The 23,546-nt window shown below is 43.5% G+C and overlaps 1 protein-coding gene across 1 annotated transcript in view; it reads right to left on the reverse strand.

Moving 5' to 3' along the window:
* Nucleotides 1–7,571: 7,571 nt before the first annotated feature.
* setbp1 (SET binding protein 1) overlaps nt 7,572–23,546 on the reverse strand; it is a 44,238-nt gene continuing 28,263 nt past the window's right edge. Inside the window, exons 3-7 of the mRNA XM_042489000.2 lie at nt 22,853–23,268; nt 20,522–22,459; nt 19,222–19,429; nt 18,048–19,113; nt 7,572–13,530 (exon numbers count right to left, since the gene is read on the reverse strand). Of these exons, the coding sequence (XP_042344934.2) occupies nt 13,025–13,530; nt 18,048–19,113; nt 19,222–19,429; nt 20,522–22,459; nt 22,853–23,268 (4,134 nt within the window). The 3' untranslated portion in view covers nt 7,572–13,024. The remainder of the gene's footprint in view (nt 13,531–18,047; nt 19,114–19,221; nt 19,430–20,521; nt 22,460–22,852; nt 23,269–23,546) is intronic.

A 23,546-nucleotide genomic window follows, 5' to 3' on the forward strand; every position in this document is an offset into this window, starting at 1 on the left:
CCTGATGTTGTGTTCCCATTGCTGCTGATTGGAGCTGGAGGTGATAAATACCCATGACTACTACAAAGTCAATTGATCTGGATGTGAATGTCGATTGTACATTTTCCCACTGCATTAAAAAGCCAGATGTTAGCGGGTATTAGCAGGTTTTTGTGCAGTGGGAATGAGGCTTGAAACACCAGCGAGCGTTTTGAGTTGTTTTTGCACTCTAGTGTGGACAGAGATATTTCTTAAAAGGCAAGTTGCATATACAGAATTATTTTTGACAACAGAGGGGAAAATATAAATTTTCAACCATATCTTGTAGACAGAGCCTAAATGTTGGCACTGTCGTGGGTATTTTGTACAGTGGTCTCACAGAGCTGCTAGCATGGCTAGCACGTCTTGATGCTAAATCAGGTCAGCTATAGATGAAATTAGCCACAAAGAGAAGTAAATATGCTTTATAAAAACCCTGGAGATATGCAAAAACAACAGATTTTTTGGGGGGTAATATATCATTGAAGCAATATAGTATTTGAGCAAATTAGTGTTGGAAGAGTGTACTTCACCACAGAGCTTGCAATGCCTGGCACTGCTCAGACATATGGGATGAATTATCTGCACAACACTGAGGAAGAGAGAGAGAGAGAGAGACAGAGACAAGAATATTTCCACAAAATGTTTAACCCAATAATTGAACGCTGCCTTTTATTTCGCTGTCTTCGGCCTTTTGAAGCTGCACTGTTCCATGCTATCACTGAGCTGATGGAAGTGTAATGAAGTGTGGAGGAACAGTGCCAACTTCAGCAGAAACGCCTGTGGTTCTGCCTTCCAGCCCAATACTAACAACGCAGCAGACAAACGGTGCAGATGAAAACTAACCAAGGAGTTGAAATCATTTTTAACACCGAGACACGCTCCCTGTGCGTCACATAATCTCATCCACTAAGGGGTGTGTGTGTTCGCTATGGGGGTCCATTAATAAAATATGACTGTATCATATAATAGACTCGTCTGCCAAATTACAGGAGACAGAGAGACAGCTTATTAGGAGGATTGAGGGGGAGGTGTGTGTGTGTGTGTGTGTGTGTGTGTGTGTGTGTGTGAGTGTGAGCGAGAGAGGGAGAAAGAGAGAGGGAGAAAGAGAGAGTGTGCAAGTTGGAGCCTGAATAGAGAGATTAAGTGGCCTACTCTCATCAAAAAGGCACATTACCTAAGTGTTGGCATCATTAATAAGACTAAGGCAGAGCCAATCTGCTAACAAAGGCTCTAACTGTGACCGAGGAGACATGAGAGAGGTGGACAATTTCTCTCTTCTGCTGTGCAAAGGAAATCTCCCTTTATTTACCCTCTTCTCTTTCTCATCCCACCAGCACCAAAATGCAAGCCTATATATGTACGCATTTACGTATATGCAAATAGGTGCATTGTCACACATGCGTATGCACATCCGCACACACAAAACAGGGCACCGCTCTAACTCCAAATCAAACTGCCATGAGTCACACTGTCACCGTGGCAACAGTGGCCGGCTCCATGCAGAACACATTCTGTCATATCGCTGGTGTTTTTTTTTTGTTTTTTTTTTCCAATGCGCCACACACACACACAACTTTCAGCGTCTGTAATTCCTGCACTGATCTCACTGAAGTGGATCAATGAATAAAGCACCGGAGTGTGCAGGTCTGATTGCTTGAGGTCATAGTGCAGTTTACTATCATTCAAATCCACAAAAAAACAGTTTCCTTTTTAAAGCTAAATCAGAAAACTGTGTTTGTGTACCTGTCATATTTTCTGCTCTGACTACAGTGATGCTCTCTGTCCTGTGGATGTGACATCAGGGGTTTGAGCCGCACTGATATATTTCACCACCAGATGGTGTCTCCCATCACTGCCATGGCTGTGCAGAGGAGACACAGAGAGGAGGGAGAGAGGAGGGGAGCTAAGATGTTGCCAGCTCTATCCATCTTCATAAACACACGCAATAGTCGTCCTCTGAAAAGCCCAACAGAGATAAATTGAGAGGATGCTTGGTTACACGGCAGGCGTCCTGGTTAGTTGTCGTGGACTACCTGTTGAATATTTATGGCTCAGACTGTTGTTGGTGGTCTGTGTGGTTTTTGACGCGTCTCAAACGGTCACTACTGTTTATTAGCACTCACTCTTGTATCCTGACTCATATTTTTAGTGTTAAGAGGTGAAGAAAATAGTCATACAGTACTGTCTGACTGTGCTGAAGTTAGAAAAGTTGTGATGCACTAATGAAATGTACCTTTTTTTAACCTAAAAACCATGATCAATGATTTGACCTTTAAACTCAGAAATGCTTTAAAACAACTGTTACTGCAATCTGCCATTTTATTACCTTGAAGATCATGTGTGCAGCATTAAGGAAGATATATTAACAGAAATAGATTATAATTATGGCTTTCAAACACTGATTTAAAAAAAAAGATTAATTGCTAAATTTCAATAGTTAATCCCGATTAATCACATTTTTTACTGCATGTTTACTATTCCATTATTTTGCATTTTCAAAACAGTTTTGAAGTTCATATTAACAAGGTAAAGCAAAACTTACCGGATCGTCTTGATTGGGAAACAAATAATAGCATTTGGTTATTGATGTTTACTGATCTGCAATCAGTTGCCACGGTCAGCAGCACTGTAGTTAACTTCTTTGATTTAGTTTCATCCACAGGTCTGTGGTGATTCACACACTCCAAAGAAAGAGCTTTGCTGTTTTGGTGATACGGTTGCCCACTGACGTCAGTCTGATTAGCTGCATCTGTGTGCTCAGCTTATAGGTGGGAGCAATTTCAAGACCGTTTAGGGACCCCAAGATACAGAAATATTCAAATACAATAAATAAAACAAAAATAACACATTAAGCAGCCATCGTACTGAGCAGCCCCCCCCTTTTTTTTTTTACGTAAAGCTCGGCGTTGTTACCAGTTTAAATCTCCGTCTGTCTCTTGAATAATGAACACTGAATTCTAACCATGAGAATTTTCAGCTTGTTGCAATCTGCAGTCCTCACCGTGAAATGCTACACACTACTCCTTTAATTAGATACATAGGGAATGCAAAGGCATGCAATTTGTGTTTCTTTCATCTACAGATGACTGTTTTAAAAGTAATAACAGAGAACATTTTGTGCACCCATTAAGTAGTAATTTGTTCCTATTCACTTAAGATTACTTATTGCATTATTATTATCATCTACATCGCTGATCATGCTATGGTTATTGTCACATTATCAGTTATTCTGTCGTTCTCAAATTCACTATTCACTGCAATACACTTACTGTTGTTTTCTTTGGCCTGATGCAGTCCCAAATCACAGAGAACTCAAGGAAAAGCGCAGTAAATACATTTACTGTAGTTCGTCTTGTGTTTTGGTTGGATTTTGTAGTAATCTCAACTTTTACACCCTGTTTTCTGTAAATTGATTCAGGAAATTTTGCCTGAATCAATTTACTTTTTATTGTTTATTTTTTAACTAAAAGTGCCTTTGTAGGGTAGAATAGTCACCCGAACAAGCAGTGTCACTTTTGAGAGTCTTACTTTTGTAGTATTTTTTGTGTTTTGTCCTGAGAGGCTGCGAGAACTATAAAGAACATAATTAATAAAAGGTGACATTGGGATCACATTCTGGGCCCATACGAATAGGCTCCTGGTCTTACTCTGAAAAACATCAACAACAGAAAATAAAAACTTGCCAAAATACAAATATATGATAAAATACAAATATGAATATGTAGGTAAATCTATTGCCAAAGAGATGGAGGTGAATTGTCAAAAGTTAACACAAACTGTGATAGTTCACAGCCAGTTCAGACAGTTGTTGGTAAGACAACAGTTAAAGTTGCTATGTCAGCAAAACTGGGCCGAGACCACCAACAAAGCCGGCTCTGATTTATTCCCACTAACTTGTCCTTTTGTCTTCCAAAGTATGCTTCCAGGACATATGCTTCGGTAAAATGCTGATTTATGCAGGTTTGATGAAGTGGGTAGAATTTGGGAGGAAGAATCAACAGTTTGAGAGTATAATCACCAAAGGCCCACCCACTCCATCGACGATACACTTCAAAGCTCCTTCAAAGCTCCCACCAAACGAAGCTCATATTCTCATACTCGTGGCTGGCAGCTATGTGACAGATGCAGCTGGCTGTTGTTGGGCTGTGTTTGAATGTCTGTGCCGATTATTACATGTACCTTTTATGGTTTGTCCAGAAATGACGCCTTTTTTGGCTCTTATCGGGGGCTGTGTGACAAATTTGGGTCACTTTTTCCTCTTTATAAACAGCTGAGCAGCTCAGACAGACAACAACAAGTAATGCAAAGCAAAACTTTACTATACTAGTTAAAGCCTCTAGAGATAACTTTTTTATTCAGTTCATTTAATTCTGAATTCAATGTTGATTGCTCAGTGTAATGTCTATTGAAATTGGTTTGCTGTTAGTCTAGCTTTTACTAACTCTGCCTGCCTCCCGGTACAATCTCCTGGGAAGCATGAAGGATTGATTTAAAGCAAGTGTTTGTTTTTATCAAGCCATTGACGGCTTCTCCAGCCATAATTGTTCCACCAAAAACATTTTTTTTTTAAAGCCAAACTTTCTGTGCATTTCAGTACCCATACTATCAAACTATATATAGTATGCCAAAAATACCAGGATGTTCAACTTCATCCAGTTGGATTTTACAATATGCAAGCAGCACGCTTTTCTGGCTATTCTTACCCACAACCCTCTGCATAGTGGCAGATACTGTATGTCACATCTTGACATCTGGTTGAAAGCTCATTGACAGCTGACAGAAGCCACAATGACGGATGAGAACCCATTCAAGTGCCTTATGACCGGTCAAATGGCAACAACAGGAATAATCATGGAGATTACCAACATCCGGTCACACTAAGCTTTTGCACATATGATTTTTTTTCACTGTAAATTTGCCATCTTTATATAATTGATCTGTTGCTATACTGTTGTTTTTTGACTCTTCCTTGGAATGTAACTTTGAATGTTTTGAAAGGTGCCTACAGATAAAATTTATCATTATTGTTATTGTTATTATTATTATTATTATTAACTAAAAATGAAAAAAAGAATGGCAGAAATCTATAATAGGCTTATTTAGTGGATATAAAATGTTAGAATTCACAATGCATGCAGTTAGAACTTAAAATTGAAACATTGTTAAGTAACAACAGCAGAGCTCTCCGGGTTAACCTCCGTCTCTGCCGAGTTTGGCGAATGGTGATTTGTTTTACCTCCATGGTAACAGATACATGAAAAACAGGGTCAAAGTTCAGGGCGCAGTGTTATGAAGAAGTAGTACGTCCTGATTGTGTGCATACTGCATGCAACGGTAGGTACATACTTTGTAAAGGCAGCCGTAGTACCTACTAAAAGTTTTTTTAAAAAAGTATGTGATTCGAAACATACCCTTTATTTTTTACTAACCATAACCAAGTGTTTTTTGTCCCCAACTCACGCCTTAACCACAGTGCAAACAGCTGTACTATTACACTGCTTTAACCATAGAGTATTGCTATTCTGGGCTAAGTCTCCCAAGATGTGTAAAGATTTCCAGTCAATAAAACAACTCGGTGTTGTTGAAACGTAAAAAGTTTCAACATATTTGCTACACACTAACGTACAAATGTAAAGTAGTTTGCAGAAACATACAATGGCGGGCATTGTATGTTTCTGCAAACTACTTTACATTTGACACTTCTGCAGATTAGTTTGTGACTCTGTAGTAATGCCCTTTGGTCTCGCGGCTGACATGTACCTCTTCAAAAATGTCATTATGCATCGGGTGTATGTGGGGAATGTGGAGCACGAGAACTGTGACTGGTCAACTTAGATGGTGCATATTTATGAGATGCACACCCTGACTTACCCTCAACCCTAAATCCTTCATCCCAAAGGAGGTTGGTCCACCGAGGATTGGGAGGATGATCCTCCCAAATTTTTGGAACGGTTTCCTTAAAAAGCAGGTTGTTTAAGTTTCGGATATACAGGCCCCAGCTGAGCACCACAATTTATAAGCCCTGTCCTCCTCCTACACTTTCTGAGTGCAAACCTCCAGCACTGCATTTCCATCACAGTCTGTATCTCCAGATACCATATCATAACACTGATCCAACACTGCAAATATTTCTCTTTCTTTTACTATGTGCTTCTATAATTGTACTGAAATATTTCTGCCTTGCACAGATGTCACAGAAGATATGATTTACAAAATGATACAGTATCATTATATGAAGTTGAAAAGTTGTAGAAAAAAATTGCACACTTTTGGAGCAAGGAGAAAAGAGGGCAAAACAATGACAAGGAGTTTAGATTTCATCCATTTCTTTTGTCCAGCATGGGGGCTCCACCTACTGACCAGGTGGAGTATATTTTACCTTTATATTTCCATGAAAGTGCCATGTGAACACTTTCAAATATACATGTTAATGAATTACGTAACTTTATAGATGGGCAGAATTTTGCTATAAATTACTGATCCAGGTTCCCTTTTCAAATTAAATATTGTCACATCTTTCTATCAACACTTTTCAATGTTACATATATATATCTATGCAATCTTTATATCTGGAGCGTGTGCAGTGGACAACGCTGTCTGGGAATAAACTACATCTGACACGAAACCTGGTGAGAAAATCCACACATTGCACATCAGATTGATGATCCTGCTTCTCTCTTTTAAGTGTAGCTCGGGCTGAACAGTCCATCCTTCATGCAGGATGTGTTTTGCTGTGCTGTTTCATCGTGATCAGAGCCCTGGTGATCTATCTCATCCCCTCTCTTGTGCTGGAGGTGGAGTGGGGCCATGTGGGCTCATTTACAGGCATCAGTGGAGAGTGATTTGGGTGCAGCCCCACTGCAGCCCTCGCTTCCATCAGAGGGGGGATTTTTTTTCAACATAACACCGACGGTGCCAACGGTTCCATCAGCACCACTAGATACACTGAGACACATTTGGGCAGCTCACCCTGCAACCATGGTAACAGAAGAATTTTACTAGTTGGCAGCAGCCAATAGTGGGGCACTTCCCACTCAGCTCTGTCCAATGACAGAGCAGCCTGCAGCCCAGCCCACCTAGAACAGACACTGATGGGCTAGAGCAGGGTGGATTTAGAGATGTAGGCTTGGCTAATGAACAAGAGTAAGAGTGTGTAGGTATGTGTGTGTGCGCGTGAGTGAGTGTGACAGAGTGAGGCTGTAGCATAATCTAATGAGAGGATTCCCTCTCTTTAAACTGCGACAAGTGAACACATTGTGGGATAGTACTCATTCACTGAGACCATCTGACTTTCAGCACCAACCGTGCAGCAAACCCTCCTGTCATCTTACTCCCACACACATTCACATGCATGCTGCACACACACGCGCGCACACACACACACACACACACACACACACACACACACACACACACACACACACACACAGACCAGATCTCAACTGGCTCTTATCACAAAATTGGCCTTATCTCGGCATGTGACAAAGCAGTTTTTAGGAATAGTTTCCAATACAGTATTAACCAGAAAGAAGAAAATATGTGCCACCATCAGCTGTCAATAAAGTCATTTATTATTTCACACAATGGATAACATGAACAACTTCAACTGTAGTTCTTCTTGATAAGTGCTCAACGCTGCCAGCCAACAGAAGGGTAGCAAAAGAATGAGCTTTTCTTTCTGAGGAAAGAGAAATAAAAAAAAAAACAAACAAAAAAGAACCTACAAGATCATGAAAGATAAACATGACCAAAAGCATGCCAGCGGACATGGATATACATATATATTGCATGTATATATGTGCTTAAGACATATATCTGTATGCCAGCAAATGCAAATACAAAATATATGTGTACATTTACACATACATACTGTGACGGATATATGCATATGCATGCGCATCTAGTATTTACTCTATATGTCAAATATTTGCAGTTTTTAATATTCATACAATGTACAAAAATGCTTCATGAATTAAAAAAGTCATTACAAAAAGAAACATATCAAACAATGTACAAGTCTTGCTCCAAATTCAATTGAAATTCAACTTTCGGCTTGTCTAAAATATTTATGCATACAATCAGGTTGAGCATGCAAATAAAGGAAACCCACTCTAGAAAAAGGTTCAAATACACTATGTATACAAACTAAAATATGCCCACACTGTTAGAAGAGCTCACTTTGTGCTCTAAAGAAGTACATTTATTGGTTTTCTCGATCTGCACTTTCAGCTTTGAACAACATTATAGCTTAGAACTGTAATGTATGCTGTGAGGATGACTTCATGTACATTTATGAGGTTCTGTCTCACGTGACCCCTCACTCCATGTGTAGGACACTCGTCACAGCATGCTACAAAGGGAATGGGGGGGTGATCAAAATGTAGGTGCCATTATATCCCATTCTAGTCGAACTGGTAAGTGCAGACTTCAGTAAACACACCCCGAACCACTGGTTTAAGGTCAAACACTGTTGCGCTGTCCTTGATGCTTGGACCAAAGACAAGGTAAAAGACCCTTACATCAGTTCTTAGGGGCATCCTGTAGCCACTGGTCCAGATTGGCTGCTAAATACAATACAACAACAGTGACCTTGAACCCTATTCACAGCCACATCCCCTCTGCAGTCTCTGTGTAGAGTGAAAGCTCTGGATTAGGACAATACTTGTCAGTGTTAGAAGGCACCGGAGCATTGGCTGGTAGGAGAGACAGACAGGACAGACAACACCTGGGGTCTTTAACTCTTACATCAGAAACCACTGACCGACCACAGTGTGGAGTAAGCTGCCAAGCATGTAGTCTCTACACCTCACGGACCACACATCTAGACCTCATCCTTACCACAACAGACTGCAGACCCACCGAAAGTCATCTAGCGAAGCAAGGTTAAGCGCACTAACTTTAGGACGAGTGTATTTTTGGCTATTTCCTCTGAGAACTCCCCCCTACACACAACCTCACTTGCTTCATGCTACTGCACTGCCCCGACTGGCTGCAGGCAAAATAGCTGCAAGTCAGCGGGGATTCCTATTTTTGGTTGAGTACACTACAAAGGGGCTTTTATACTCCAGAAACTTTTAAAGGTGTGATAAGGCAAATTGTTTTAGCATTCTGTGTAATTTAACGGACTGGACCGATGACTGTCAACGTACAGCAGAATTTGTCGAATAGAAAAATCAATCAGGGTTATCATTTGTGTGTGTTTCCTTGGGGTCTTGAGCAGTCTTAATATAGAGATAAGGTCTACTGTGGTTTTAGGAGACAGTCCCAGCATAGCCGAGCCCAACCGGTATCCATGCAGGATGGACATACTAACACTATTTACAACAAACACTTCAATACTGTAGTTTTACATCTGGTTAAGGCTGTACTGCAAAGAGCTGCAGTAACTATAGTTTTCATGAAATGATAGTCACTTTCTGCACAACTTATTACAAATTATTACTGGTATTATTCACAATTCTTGTTACATGAATTCATTTTATTCAGTAAATAAGACCACTTATTTCTCTTTGTCGAAGGGTGGACCCAGAACAGAAATTCCTTTTAAGGTCATTGCCAGGCACGGCCTGATGCATAGCAAACAACGATGTAGGAGAAGATGGTTTTCATGACAACCTCCTCTGTTCCTGCTTTGCCAAGTGCATAACCAGTGTTAAATAACTGGTTAAATACTGGGCAGAGTCAGTGATCTGTAGTCACATCTGGGACACTGAATACAATCAATATTTCTGGACAGAAACACATCTGACACAGTGTATCGTTCTGTTTCCACCACTACTGTGGAGCAGTATGTAGGCCAGTACGTGATGTGTATTCAGTACAGTAATATTATATTCATCAGTTCAGACTCTATAGTTCTGTTATAATAATATGGGTAAGAAAATTAGGAGGAAGCTGGGAGGTGACTTTGCAAATCCTAGGATGGTGAAGGAATGGCCTGCCTTGCTCCGCCCCTGATTACCCTAACCCTAACCAGTCCCAGACGTCTCACTGAAACCTAACCAATACAACCAACAAAAGCAACTAATACCAATCGTTGTAACAGGGCGTTTCCACCAGCAGGTCGGTTCAGATCAGTATGCATTTTTTTCAGTACAAAAGTTTTGGATGGTACCTTTCGTACCTTTGGAACCTTCCTCATTCTTGGTCATACCTCTGCCTGAGGTAGCTAGCACACAGATCCATTACCGAAAGGTGGAAGTAGAAACACTGTAGTGCGTCAATTGGTCAGTGGAGAATCAATACTCTGTGCTCAGGGCTGAGCAGTGGCTTGTTTGACATCCGTTTTTACCGTAACCAGTTTTCATAGATTAGTAAACTATAATTATAATACAGAAAGGGTGTTTTGGAGCCTCGAGCAGCAGCTGGGCTGACTGCCCGCAACTTTTAAGGGGGAACGTTTACTTGTAGTGTTACTCAATGCACGAGTTGGCGATGTGAATCCATCAGCACACCTTAAATTACAATATGACAACTTTGACCACTCAATCTGTTTTTATTGTCTCTCTTGGATGACATACACTTTAAGTTATGAGTGGATCTTCAAGCATTTAAAAAAATTACATGCATCACAAGCAGATTGTGTGAACTTCATATGTTTATTCTAACTTGGAGAAATAAACAAAATGGAGCTTCGCTTGGTGTTCTCCGGCAGCACTAAACCCCTGCTCTTGCCTGACGAGGAGTCGATGCACAAACGTGCTATTTTTTTAAAAATATCCCATGATTGAGAGAGACTCTCACTCCAGCCTGCAGCCCCGTTCTGTGTATGATAAATGAGGTGCAGACTTCACTCAGTATCACCTGTGAACAAGCAAATACAGCGAATACTGCTGGACGGAGCAGTGAGTAACAACAACCCCGCCCACATGTAAGAGTACTGTCTGTGGTGGAAACACTATACAGATATAGGGTCTAAATACCTGTTCATAGGTGTTGCTTTTGGTTCCAAAGGTACTATACCGAAAGCTTTTGATGGAAACGCAGCTTTGGGTAAGAGCAGTCATTCCTTCGCTATCCTAGAATTCACACATTGTAGCTGGGAAACAGAGGATGCTGGCTATGGAAGCTGTGAAGGGACACAGGCAGTGTCAGGGTTCGGATGACTAAGACACATGCGTCATATGCACAATCATGAATATTTGGGGTCAATTTCCGGGGCATTCTTTGCCACTTGTTATTTCTCAGGTCAAATGTAATTGGTGAGAGAAAGAAACATAAGGCACAAGTTGAACTGCTGCAACTGAGAATCCCACCCAACCCAAAGAAAACTCTGTAAATCTCCTGTAAAAAAAACAAAAAACTTGAACAAAGTTGCCAAAGAAACACTGATCGATTGCTTATATTCTGAAATACTTAGAGAAAGAACCAGCCACTACCCAAAGCCACAGATACTGTAGATAGAGTTTAACAAAGGCTTAACATATTGACACAAAAATCCAAGATGGCTACATTCTAGAGTGCACATAGGAATGCTTTACATTGGTGCCAACATGGTGGAGAGTTTGTCAAACTCTGATTCTTTTAAATAATACATCCTTACACTGAATACTGAGACTTTGGTTTCTAAATCTAAATACTGGATTTGCTTTAAAAAAAAAAAATCCAAGGATATGGATTAAAATCATGTTAAGTAGAAAGACTGGGATTAACTTTTCAAAACACTGACTGTGAGCCCTCTTCAGCTGAACTGTCCAATCACGATTCAGACTCGGGCTTCGGTTCAACGCTTTTGGCTGCGCAGCCTGCATATACAAATTGATTAAAATAATGCATGCTCTCTGGAATGGATATCCAAACCATCGAAGGCCAAAACATAAGGCTGGAACAAGCATGTAAGTGCTGCATTTGATTGATGCAAGTGTATGTTTTTTTCCCATAGTGCAATAAACCAGTTTTAAGGTTTACCAAAAACACACCTGATATTCCTCCTGTATGCAATGCCCCCGGATATAAACACAACAATGAGTGTATGAATGAATATATGTGGTTCTTTCGGTCTGAAAACAAACTTGTCTTGAGTCGCACCCATGTCTGTTTTTGGTTATAAAACAATACACAACTTTCATTGTCTATGGTACAACAATTTGATATACTGTATGCCAGTACGCGTCTATGAGCTGGTTTCTCATTGTACAAGGCAGGCAACAGTGGACTTTGTTTCTATGTACAGTCTGGGACAGTCTCATCCACTATATTGCCTTTATGTCCCTGCTCAGGTCGGGCCTGAGCAGGGAGCGAGAAATAGATGAGACGGGGGCGGGGGTGGGTTGAGGGAGATCAAGCAATGGGAGATGTAAAACATGACTGGGAGTAGATGAGAGGACAAAGCGAGATGGGGCTGAGCGGCAGGCACCAGGGAGGGTTAAAGAACTGGGGTGAGTGGGGAGCGGGACCAGGGGTGAGGAGCTGCCAGCAAGTATCAGTTACTCCTCGGAGAGAAAACAAGGAAGGTACAGACGAGGGTGGGAGCAAAACACAGGGATAAGTAAAAGGGTAAGGTGGTTTAATTACTGCTGTTTATCCCACATGTCTTTGACAAACTTCCTCAGAAAGGCAAAAATAAGCAGAGCTGCACAGTTTAATATTAACCATTCCCCCTCCCCTTGCTGGTAAATATATGGCTAAAGCCACATTCAGATACAGTATCATAAAGTACCATACACATCACTGTATCAGATACATAAAGAATCACATAATATCCTACACTATCATAAGTACCACACACTTTTATAGCATCAGAGTCAGTATCAAATAGTACCATATAGTGCCATTGTAAATGAAGGTCCAATGAATCCTCGAAAGGCTCATGTCTTGTAGCAAGCAGAGGGGTGGTACCGAAAGTGTTCCCTCCTCCTGCTCCTCCACTGACCCTCTGTAGTCCTCGCCAATCATTAACAAGTCAAAGTGCACCAAAGGAGTCCAACAATTAAGGACGCTGCATCTGAAGCAGCACTGACTCCGATAACTGCTCTCCGTTCAGGAGTTGCTCCCTCCTGCAGGTCTATTGACTGGAGGGAGCCCATAACTCGTCCCTGCTGTGGGCCCTGCCTCTGCGTTTCCCACCTTTGGCCATCGGAGGCACAGATCGCGCTTGATGCACCACGGTCTCAATCGTTGCTGAGATGGAATCGTGATTTGAGAACTCCAGAGGCTCGGGGGTCAAGCTTGGCCTGAGGCTCTGCCTACCTGGCAGGTCGTCACACCTCTCCAGGACGGGCATCCCCAGAGTCCTGCCATCGCTTCTCCGACCGGCCAACATGTCCAAACCCCGACCATCAGCCCGATCTTCCTCCCTCTCATTACTCGACTCCGATTTCTCCACGGGTTGTTTTCGGGGCCGCCCAGGCCGTCTTTTGATGACATTGTTTCCTGTTTTGGCTTGTCGCTGCAGGCGCTTGGCACGGAGGATCTTCTGCACATGCTCAAAGTTCAAAGAATGCATTCTCCTCACGTCCTTCTGGATCTGCTCCACCTCCCGTCGCTTATACCTCCGCTTACTGGGAACATCTGGGAGAGGAGAGAGTGGGCATGAGTGAGGTGAGACATCACAAGGTAAATAACTAGCAAAGTCTATAAAGAGAAACCAGTTTTCACACTAAGATGTCAGTCAAAAGGAGCAGCCTTGGAAAGGCCAGGAAAGACATCATGCCAATTTAGCTCATGGTGAGAATGTCTTTTTTTTTTTTTTTTGCTTCAAGAGCTTCCTGCTAATTTTGACATATTCATGTAAGCCTTTCAAAGCCCAGCTGAGCCAGGAGAGCAGATCCTATCCTGTAATTGTCTACTAGAGAGCAGAGAGGAGAGGGGTGAGAAGGAGATCCCATTCTGCAAGCAGGAAACCCACAGAAATGTCTCCTTCAACCATTTAATACGTCGCTACACAATAACAACCCTGTGCATCTGGAGCACAGGCTGCCAAAAAGCCAAACACACAAATGCAAACACACAAATCGACACATTTATCCACATGCGCAGTCACAAACACACACATGTGCATACACACTCATGCCCAACATGCACAAATAATGAATTCAGCAGTTCAGAATGGCTGAGCAGAAGAAACTGGAGCCATATTGTTTCCTTCACACTGATGAACTGGGCAGTATGCCCTTTACACGCTGTTCTATCCTGTCTCTTTCCCCCTTTTCTCCATCACCCTCATTCTTCTTTCCACTCTACTCTTCATGGGCGGCAATATGCTACTCTCTAATTTTCAATTAAATTGGTAACACTGCACCATTTCATTTCCGTCTCTATTTCAGAAACCGCTTCCTGGTCTTGGTCCATCTCTGTCATTCTTTTTGTTTCCCATCTCTGTCCTGTTTCTCAGCTCCCCCCTCCTCCTCCTCCTCTCTGCCTGGGCACTGTTCCCGGGGCTCAGACTGAGCCACAGCCAAAATGGAGGAAAAGCACAATCAGCCACCAGTCCCCAAGCAGTGTGCATACAACATGCTTGGTCTCTTTTTCTTGAGCTTTTACGCCCATTCCTGGATTCCCAAACCATCTCCTCTCCTCTTTCCCTCCAGAACTCTTGTGATACAATGTAGCATGTTTTTGCGGTGCTCTAACACATGACGACTGCAATAAACCAAACCAGTAACGTTATATACCGGCAAGATCTGGCGATACATAAAGAATCATGATTCAGAGCTTATGAATCAATATATTGTGATATATTGCTATACTGTAAGCAGGGTGATACATTGCTATTTGTATAATTTTACTAAAACTGTAATAGTATAAGGAGCACATCATCATATGCATAAAAAAAAAGGTTTACTGTTTATGTGCAATCAAAACAGTGGAATCTGCATTTGTTTTTACCACAGTATAACATCCAGAATCCAAAATCATAGAACTACTTTTTTGCAATCTGAGGAAGGGAATTAACATTTGCCTATGTTGGTAAAAATAAATAAATAAAAGTGGTTTCAGGATTCTTTTGTTAAACAAATTAAAAATAAAAAATTGAGACCGTATTATACCCCCAAAAACTGTTTTATACACCAAATATGGTGAACTACGTTAAAGGGTATCATATAAAAAGTGATGCACACAATAAATTGAGAATATTTGATCAACATGGCATCTTGGGTTAGAATAATTTACTTTCATGTTTTTAGGTGTAAGTTGTAGAGAGCTCATTGCATGAATAAAGTGTATTCTCAAACAAAAAATATAAAATGCAAGTCTCCTTCAAAAGTGATCCAAGGAGTAAGGTTTGTGCAAAAATTAAGCAGATTACAGCAGACAATGACCCTGATGAAGACCTGTGAGTTGCTATACATTGGTATACATGCAAAATAAATGCATTTTTATTTTTCTGCACAAAACATCCAAAGACTTCCATGTTATACTTTTTGATCAAGAGTATACTTTACTCATGTAATGAGACGTTCACAAAATGGAATAAACACAGTACACCTGAAGTATCCAAAGAGCACCTGCAGCACTTCTATTTCTGTTTTGAGATACAGAACATATTTGTATCATCCAATGTTTTTTTATGTTACAAGAAACCAATTTGAAGGGAAAATTAAGAGTTTAAGAGTGCATGGATCCACGGTAAGGTGTTTGCTAATGAACTAAGAGTAAGAGAAGATAAAGAGAGGCCTGACCGCCCTCCATTTAAAACTCAGCGGAACATTTCACTCTATTGTTGCTCGAGAATTCAGGGCAGACAGTGAAATTAGTCTAATGCAGAAAGCACTAAGTAGCAGTAGTTTATGAGCTGAACAAAAGTGTGCACACACACACACAAACACACACGCACACACACTACAAAGTAGCAGAAATTTATGAGCTGCATACACGGAACATAAAACCAGTGACCTTCAGCAGTGTGAGGGGCCGTATAGCACTGAGGACCTGTTTCTCTGTGGAATAGGAAGTCACTACTGCACAGAGATACATGCTCGCAGACCGGGTTTCAGACAAGATGGAGTGATTCTCTATGTTTATCATTTGATGAGACTGTTTCTCTGCATGGGAGTGCATGCATGTGTTTATAGAAGTCATGTGACACAAAGAAAATGATTATGTGTAATTTAGTATAAGATGACCTGCTTTTATGCAAATGTGCATGAGAGAGATTGCTGTCAGCTGCAGGGAGACCTTCTGATTAGTTAATAAACACACACAAACACATTCACAAAAAATGTAATCACTGCAAACTAGTTCCACTGAGGAATGATTTACAATCTCAAACTCGTCAGTGCTCGTGCTCAAATATATGAATTTTACATTTTTATCAGCTTGTGGATGGGGATCTATCTAACTGTGTATGTATCTAAGGTCTAGGGTGCACATGCATGTGCAAGTGTACATGTATGGTTGTGTGACATGCATGCGTATGCACACGCGCCAGTGTTTTAATTGGGCTAAAGCTGTGAAGTGAGGCAGTAAGTCATGCTAGAGGAGGGGCAGGGAGAATGGGGAAAAGAGAGGGTAATGGGAGAACGAGGGGGAGGGGAGACAGGGGAAAAGGCAGAAAGAGAAAGGGAAGAGGAAAGAGAGATATAAGGGGGAGGGGGAGGAAGAGGCGGAGGAACAAGGGGAAGTCTGGGTATGGATGTGGGGATTGTGGGAGACAGGCAAAGGAGGAAAGCAAGGGCAAGAACTGCAGAAGCAGCACAAGGGGAAGAGGGAAGGACATGGAAGGTAGAGGAGGCATAACAACACTAGAGGGATATCATGGAAAAGGGGGGATGTAGGGGGTGGGGGAGTTGTGTGTATATGAGTCATCCGTCCTGGATCCCCTGGGGTGGGGGGGGGTGTATTCTAACTGAGCCCCTGGCTTCTCCTCCCCACCACTGGACTAGGCCCCAGTCATTAAACCCCTGGCTGCCAGCCAGCTCTTTTAACACAGGCAAGGGCCTTTTACGGCGTGTCTGTAGAAAATAAATCACACTGTGTGAATAATATATCTCTGGCAAAGGCATTGGCAGGAGAGGAGGAAGGGAGGGAGGGGAGGAAGGAGAGATTGGTGAATTATAGTCGTCTCCATCCATGCATTACGTTCTCTCTATCCCCAGCCAGATGTGCTCAAAGACAGCAGAATACAGAGTGTACCAAAATACACATTATTTTGGAAGTGAGGATTTGGGGTTACCCTGCCTCTTTGTCCACTGTATGTCTGGATTATGTTGTTCATGGCACTTTTATAAATAGGAATCACCTTGACGAAAATGCTGCCATCTATGTTTAAAACAGGGAAACCCTGTTAACTGACTAAATATATGATTAAGTCTCTGCGCCAGCAAATTACAAGACCATCATCACTAGGGAGCAGAATAATATATTGGAGACCAATTATTTTTGCAAACATGCTCCAGATTTAGCTATGTGAACAGTTTTGCAACCTTGGCAGGTTAAACATAACTGGCTTGTAAGATGCTACACAGTAAAGCACAAGTGATGCATCATTCCTCACTGCAGGAAGCACTGGATGTGCACGCAGCAACCCTTGTCCAAGCTATGTCAACATCATGTTAAAATCAAGTTCAGTTATTTATTTTTAAACTCCTGTGTACAGTAGAAGTCACCATCAGTTGCAGTTTTGTTTCACTATATTCCTGTTCTGACTTTACTCTAACAAATAGGAGTCTCACTGTTTTATGATCTGCCCTCCTCTGCCTTACAGTCAGATCTGTAATGAGGTCCATTGCTGTGTTCAGCTACTGTTAATGTCAGTCGAACACTCCCTGCTGACTCTTTACATCAGAAGCTTTCCACAGGTGATCCATGAATGGCTTTTATTGTGAGGCAGCTACAGGAAGTGGCCATAAGTGAACTGGTTAGATAAAGACAAGCGAGCAACAGGCAGTTGCTGAAGTTTGGGCTAACCTCCAACCTCCAACACTTCATCAAAGTAAGCAATATAATTTAGCGTGACACCGCTATCAAAAGAAATACTATTCCTGCTGTCATGGTTTCTGATCATGGCAAACCGTCAGTGCACTCCTTTGCAAATACACAGTGTGGTTTAAAAATGAACAGGTAATCCTGATGTAAGAGGTTCTTACCAGTGAGGGAGGGACTGGAGCAGTTGTTCATCTGTCCTGGCTCCTGCCGGGCAGTTTGGAATGACATTAAGCCCTGATCTCCAAACACAGTGAGCCTCGTCTTCCTGCTCCTTCCTCCACACTCGTCCTCACGTGACCCTAGAAAGAGGTCAGAAGCGGACTCTGACCGCTGCGATTGGCTACTGTAGCTGCTCATGAAGCTGTTTATTGGCTGTCGAGTCTGACGGGAGTGGAACTGGCTGTCAGCGAGAGAGTGTGTGGACAGCTGGTCCGACTCAAACATCCCTAAGCTGGATCCCAGGCCTGAGCCTCTACTGCTGCCCCTCTGCTTCTCCAAATGCTTTGAAGAGCCCTGACTGGCCAAGTCCCTCCTGTCGCTCAGCATGCTGAGACGAGCGTTGGTCTTAGCTCCGCTGAAGAGCCCACCCAACTCCTGCCGGTCTCGCAGTGAAAGGAGGGGTTCGTCCTTGTGCTTGTGTTTGTGCTTGTGCTTCCTCTTATGGAGGCGAACCCCTGCGAGACCCCCTGCACTGCCACTGCCCAGGGATCCCAGGCCCTCTCCTCTTACAGAGGGCCCCTGGAGTGGCCCACTGGTGCTGCGGAGCTTGGCCCCTGGCTGGAGCTTTGAATGTCCACTTGAGTGGAAAGCCTTGGGAGGGGGGACAGCGGGCCTCATGAAGGGAGATGGAGGCGCAGGTCCAAGTGAGTGGTGGGGTAGATAAAATGGGGGAGCAGGGGGAAAGTAGCCGAGACTCAGAGGAGGTGCGTAAGGCATCGCATACGGTGCTGCATAGTAATTTCCCCCTGCCAGCGGATAACCATATCCTTGAACAAAAGGCAGCTTCGATGTGATTGGCTCGCTGGTTTTGGCTGGACGGCCGCGTCTCCTCTTAGCCTTTAGATCCGCACTCCTGCGGAGGTATGAGCTGGAGTCACAGGGGTAGGAGTCGTAGGTAACAGGGTAGTAATGATGGAAGTTGAGGCGGAAAATGGAGGGATAGGGTTGCTGGGGGTAGCAGGTGTATCGCCTGTGAGACACTCGTAGCTGCTGGAGCTTTAACACAACCTGCATGGAGGGTAAAAAGACGCAGAGTAAGAAAAATATACCGTTTAATATACACATTACAGTGCTTGGTCAAAGATCACAGTCTGAATGTATTGTTGCGTTTCTAACCTCCTCCAATTCAGAGAGAAAGTGAAGATGATCCCGGCTCTGTAGGCACTTCCTCTTCCGTCGATGATGTTTCTGCTTCTTTTCCTGCTGCGACAGGAAGTTGTCAACAGTGGTTGCTTGCCGTTCACAGCGTGCTCTGCTGCTCCTGTTGGATGCTTCCAGGGCTGCTGCCTCTGCAGCCTCAAACCCACACAGATCAAATGAGTACCTGTATGAACACAACATGAAATAGAAAAAATCACATTAAAGCCAGAGATGTCTCCATACCATTTTCCTTCCCAATACCAGTTCCAATGCCTGCACTTGCTTATTGGCCATTACTAAGTGCGGATCCGATATGTAAACAAAAATGACCAGCTGTTTACTATTAACCCTGTATGGATATAAAATGATTGCTATCAGTATTTCATGGCATGGCTCAGGTTAAGGCCCTGGCACCTCAAGCCGATGGTGGCTGGTCAGTGTTGGGCTGTATGTTGCCCTTGTCTTTGCGTTTTGTCCTGCACCATGGGCCCTCGGTGGCCCTTGCTGGCTTTTTATTGGCATGCTGAATTGGCCCCTGAGACAGCAGAACATGTTGAATGAAATCACTCTGATTGGCAGTTCAGCTCAGTGCACGAGAGAAATGGAAATGAGGAAAGTAAACAATAATTAAAGTCAAGAGGGCGTGAGGTCAAAACAAACTTCAGAAGGCAAGATTTTTTTTTCTTAAACCATTGAGCTCTTTGGCAAAAACATTTCCTGATGATTTTTGTTATTGTTCAGCATGGTAAATATGCTTTGCTCTTTTAACATTAGATTGTGATGTTACTGTGCTGACTAACATCAAGGCGATCTTCCGGTTTCCCTTATTTAATGCGGATTACAGACTGCTGATATGGAGTTTTCCTCTCATTTCCTCTCATGCAGTGGCAGAACATACGTGCTGGTTGGCCGTCAGTTGTAGTCTTTGTGGTTTGTTCATGTGCAACTATTTGGCCGAGACAGAGATGACAAGATTAGACGGAAAGTCTGCTTTAGTCGCCACTAGCTCTTTGATGTCGGTTTGGTGCGTGTGGGACTTTAAACATTAAACTGGTATAGTATTAAGCAAACATTACACAGTTAACTGAAGAGCAATTCTTCTGCATTGCTCTCTAACAGTACTTGCCAGTGGCTGTACAATTCAAATTTCTGTGTAGGCTTCTGTTTTAAAACAGCATTTTATATGAATATAAACATAAATAACATAACATAAAACTGAAATGCAAAAAAAACAAAAACCTCAAAGTTCAAGAAATGTAAGGAAGTGTATTAGCACCTGCGTCTAGAAGCGGGGCCCTTCTCAGTTTGATCTGAGGTGCTGTTGTTATCCGTCCCAATCCCGCTGTCACTTGGAATAGTCTCCTCACTGTGGGACTCGCTGATGGGAGACAGCGTCACCTCCTTCACTGACGCCCCCTCTGACAGGTGCGAAGGTGAATTGGCCAGAAGGCGTGGAGGAGACAGTTTCCATCCACCAGACAGGAAGCTCCTGCCCGGTGGCTTGGAGGGCAGGGCTGAGATGGGCTGCAAACTGGGCATAGCAGCATCAGAGTGGCTGGTTCTTATGGATGGAGCACTGGAGCTGGGAGACAAGGTGGCAGAAGGCACTACAGGGCTCTCATAGAGACTGGACGTGGAGACAGACAGAGGGGGCTTGTCCCTAGTGGTTTTAGGAGGGTTAGAGCCTTGGGCTTCTGCTCTGGGTTTCCGCCCTCTCTTTTTACCAATGTAGATGGTTCCTCTCTTGCTGACATTAATCTGTTTTCCCAGCCGAGCCTCGATGGTGGACGCCATGGCGCTCATAGCCGAGCTAACAGGGGCAGAAGGTGACTTCAGAGCCAGAGCCGTGTTCTGATTGGAACCTGAAAGGATCTCATTCAGGATGCTTTGCATTTTACCAAGCTTCATCTTATTAACTGGCCTGGAGGGGCCCCTGCCACGCTTTAGTTTCAGACTATTAGAATTTGCGCTGGTGGTGGGGGAGCCCATTTGGACTAATGTGTTGAGTGTGTGTGTCTTCTTTCGACGGTTTAGCCCCACAGAGGTTTCCTGTGCCAGCGGGCTTGGAGGTGAGGTGGAGGTGCCCTCATGGATGGTCTCCACTGTGAGGAGAGGCTGTTTCTTGGGGCGTCCTCGTTTCCTCTTAATGGGTGTGTGGACAGTCAGGCTGTCGGTGTTGGTGTAGAGGGGGCTGGAGGGGGTGATGGGGAAGGCTGATGGTGGGTCAGCTAAGGTCGAGGGGCTACCCCGGTTGTCTCTCTGTGGTGACGTGAGGCTGGCATGGCTTTTAGCTTTCAGGTAGGACCATCTGTCCTTGGCCTTAGTTGGTCTGGAGCTGGCTGTGGAGCTGGTGCTGTGGCTGGGGCTCGGACTCAGGGCCGCCCTGGGCCTGGGGCTGAGACTGGGGCTCATGTTAGCCCTGGGTTTAGGGCTGGGGCTGGGGCTGATGCTGCCCCTGGGGCTGGGGCTGGGGTTTGGGCTTGGGAGTCTGGGGTGTGTGTGAAGATTGGCTTTGTTGATGTGATTGTGAGGAGGCTCTCTGTGTTTAAGGGTGTCTGTGCTGACTTTCGGACGACCCACTGGGTTCTTTTTCATTCTGTTTGCACCCAAAGTTGACTCTGGGTCAGTTCCACTTGTAACTATCTCTCCTCTCTCTGCCCTCTCTCCCTTTTCCCTTTTATCACCTTTATCTGCTCTCTCTGCTTTCTCTATCCTCTCTCTGCTGACATCTGCCTGACTCGTGAGCCGAGAATCATTTTTGTGAGTCTCCATCTTATGTGATACTTTGGGTTCTGGGGGCCCAGGCTGGTGCTTCTCTGTAGCGTCAGAGTCCTGCCGCTGCTGTAATTGCTCCTCTACAGAAAGTGACTCGTCGAAAGAAGGCCTCCTCCTCCTCTTTCTTCCTTTCCCTTCCTCTGTCAGCATGGGCATCCCTCTGTCTTCTTCATCTCCCCTCCTCCCAGCAGTCGCTCGCTCTCTGTCCTCTTTCCTCCTTTCCTCTCTTTCTTCATGAAACCGCTCAGCCGTCTCCTCGTGCCTGTACTTCTGCCTCTCCTCTGAATTAGTTGGGCTCTCCGATTCTTTCTCTGGCTGTCTTCCCCAAGGTGTTTCAGCACTGTGGGGATTACAGAGCATCCTCTGGGAGTCCTTCCTGCCGTACTTCCTCTTGATGTTCCCAAAGAGCTGCTCACTGACCTCTTGCAACCCCCTCCCCCTGGAGAGATGTATACAGAGAAAAAATGATGACAAAGGGAGAGGAGGGAGAGAGAAAGAATGTTTTGTATTTCACCATAATATAACCAGTACCCATATTCACCAGTATTTACCAGTATTCACCAGTATTGACTATTTTTGTGTCTGTATTTATGGATTGGTATCATTAGAGGACTCTTATGATATAAAGTTTTCACAGTTTTACAATTATGATAACCTGTAATATTTTGCATTTTTTTTGTTATTATAGCAAAATTAAACAAAACCAGGAAACATCACAATACAGCATTATATTGACTTTCTCCCATCCACTTTGCGTAGTGCACAGCATAATTGTTCTAATGATCATGTTTGGCTCATGATAAAATCCACCATACAAGAAAACAAACCATACCTGCTGAGAGAGGTCAAGTTGAGAATACTGGCATCTGTAACCACTGGCAGCTGCAGGTCTGGAGTCAGAGATCTCTGAGGCGAGGGGCTTCGTGTCGCTGTGCGTGAGAACGGTTGGGTTGGATCGAGCAAAGAGCTCCTGCTGGCTCCTGCCAGTTCTCTGGCTGGCTCCGAATCTGCAGGATTGGCTGGGGATGCTGAAGGTGCTGTAGACGTGATCCAGTCCGGATTGATTTGGTGTTGGTGTGCATGCTGGAATTGTTGCGTGAGGGTGTGCTGTGTTTGCTGTGTGTGTGCAAGTGTGTGTGCAGGAAGGAGGGAGCTGCGAAGCTGGTGTTTGGGCGGAGTGTGATCTCCCAGTAGTTGCAGCAGGCCTCCCTCTCTCTGCTCAGGCATTCTGAACTGACGCTCATATGTCTGTGGAGGACAGAGAGGAGAAACAAAGACCGGTTACCACATACGATCGGCCATCACAAGGCAGCTGTATATAGCTGCAGGGGTAGACAAATGATATGATAATGATAATGTGATCATAAAGCTGTGACTACTCTATATCCTGTCTTCATAACATGAGCCTATCTTCACAGAGATAATACATATGTCACACAGCATCCAGTGCTGCAGTCAGTTTCTTTTTGTCAGCACAAATCAAATCAGTGATTTGCTCTTCTCTGATACGATATTCTCGTCTTTTC

This window comes from Plectropomus leopardus, chromosome 4 (genome assembly GCF_026936395.1).
Source record: "Plectropomus leopardus strain MGB_pleo_1.0 chromosome 4, ASM2693639v1, whole genome shotgun sequence".
In the NCBI taxonomy this organism is placed as follows: Eukaryota; Metazoa; Chordata; class Actinopteri; order Perciformes; family Serranidae; genus Plectropomus; species Plectropomus leopardus.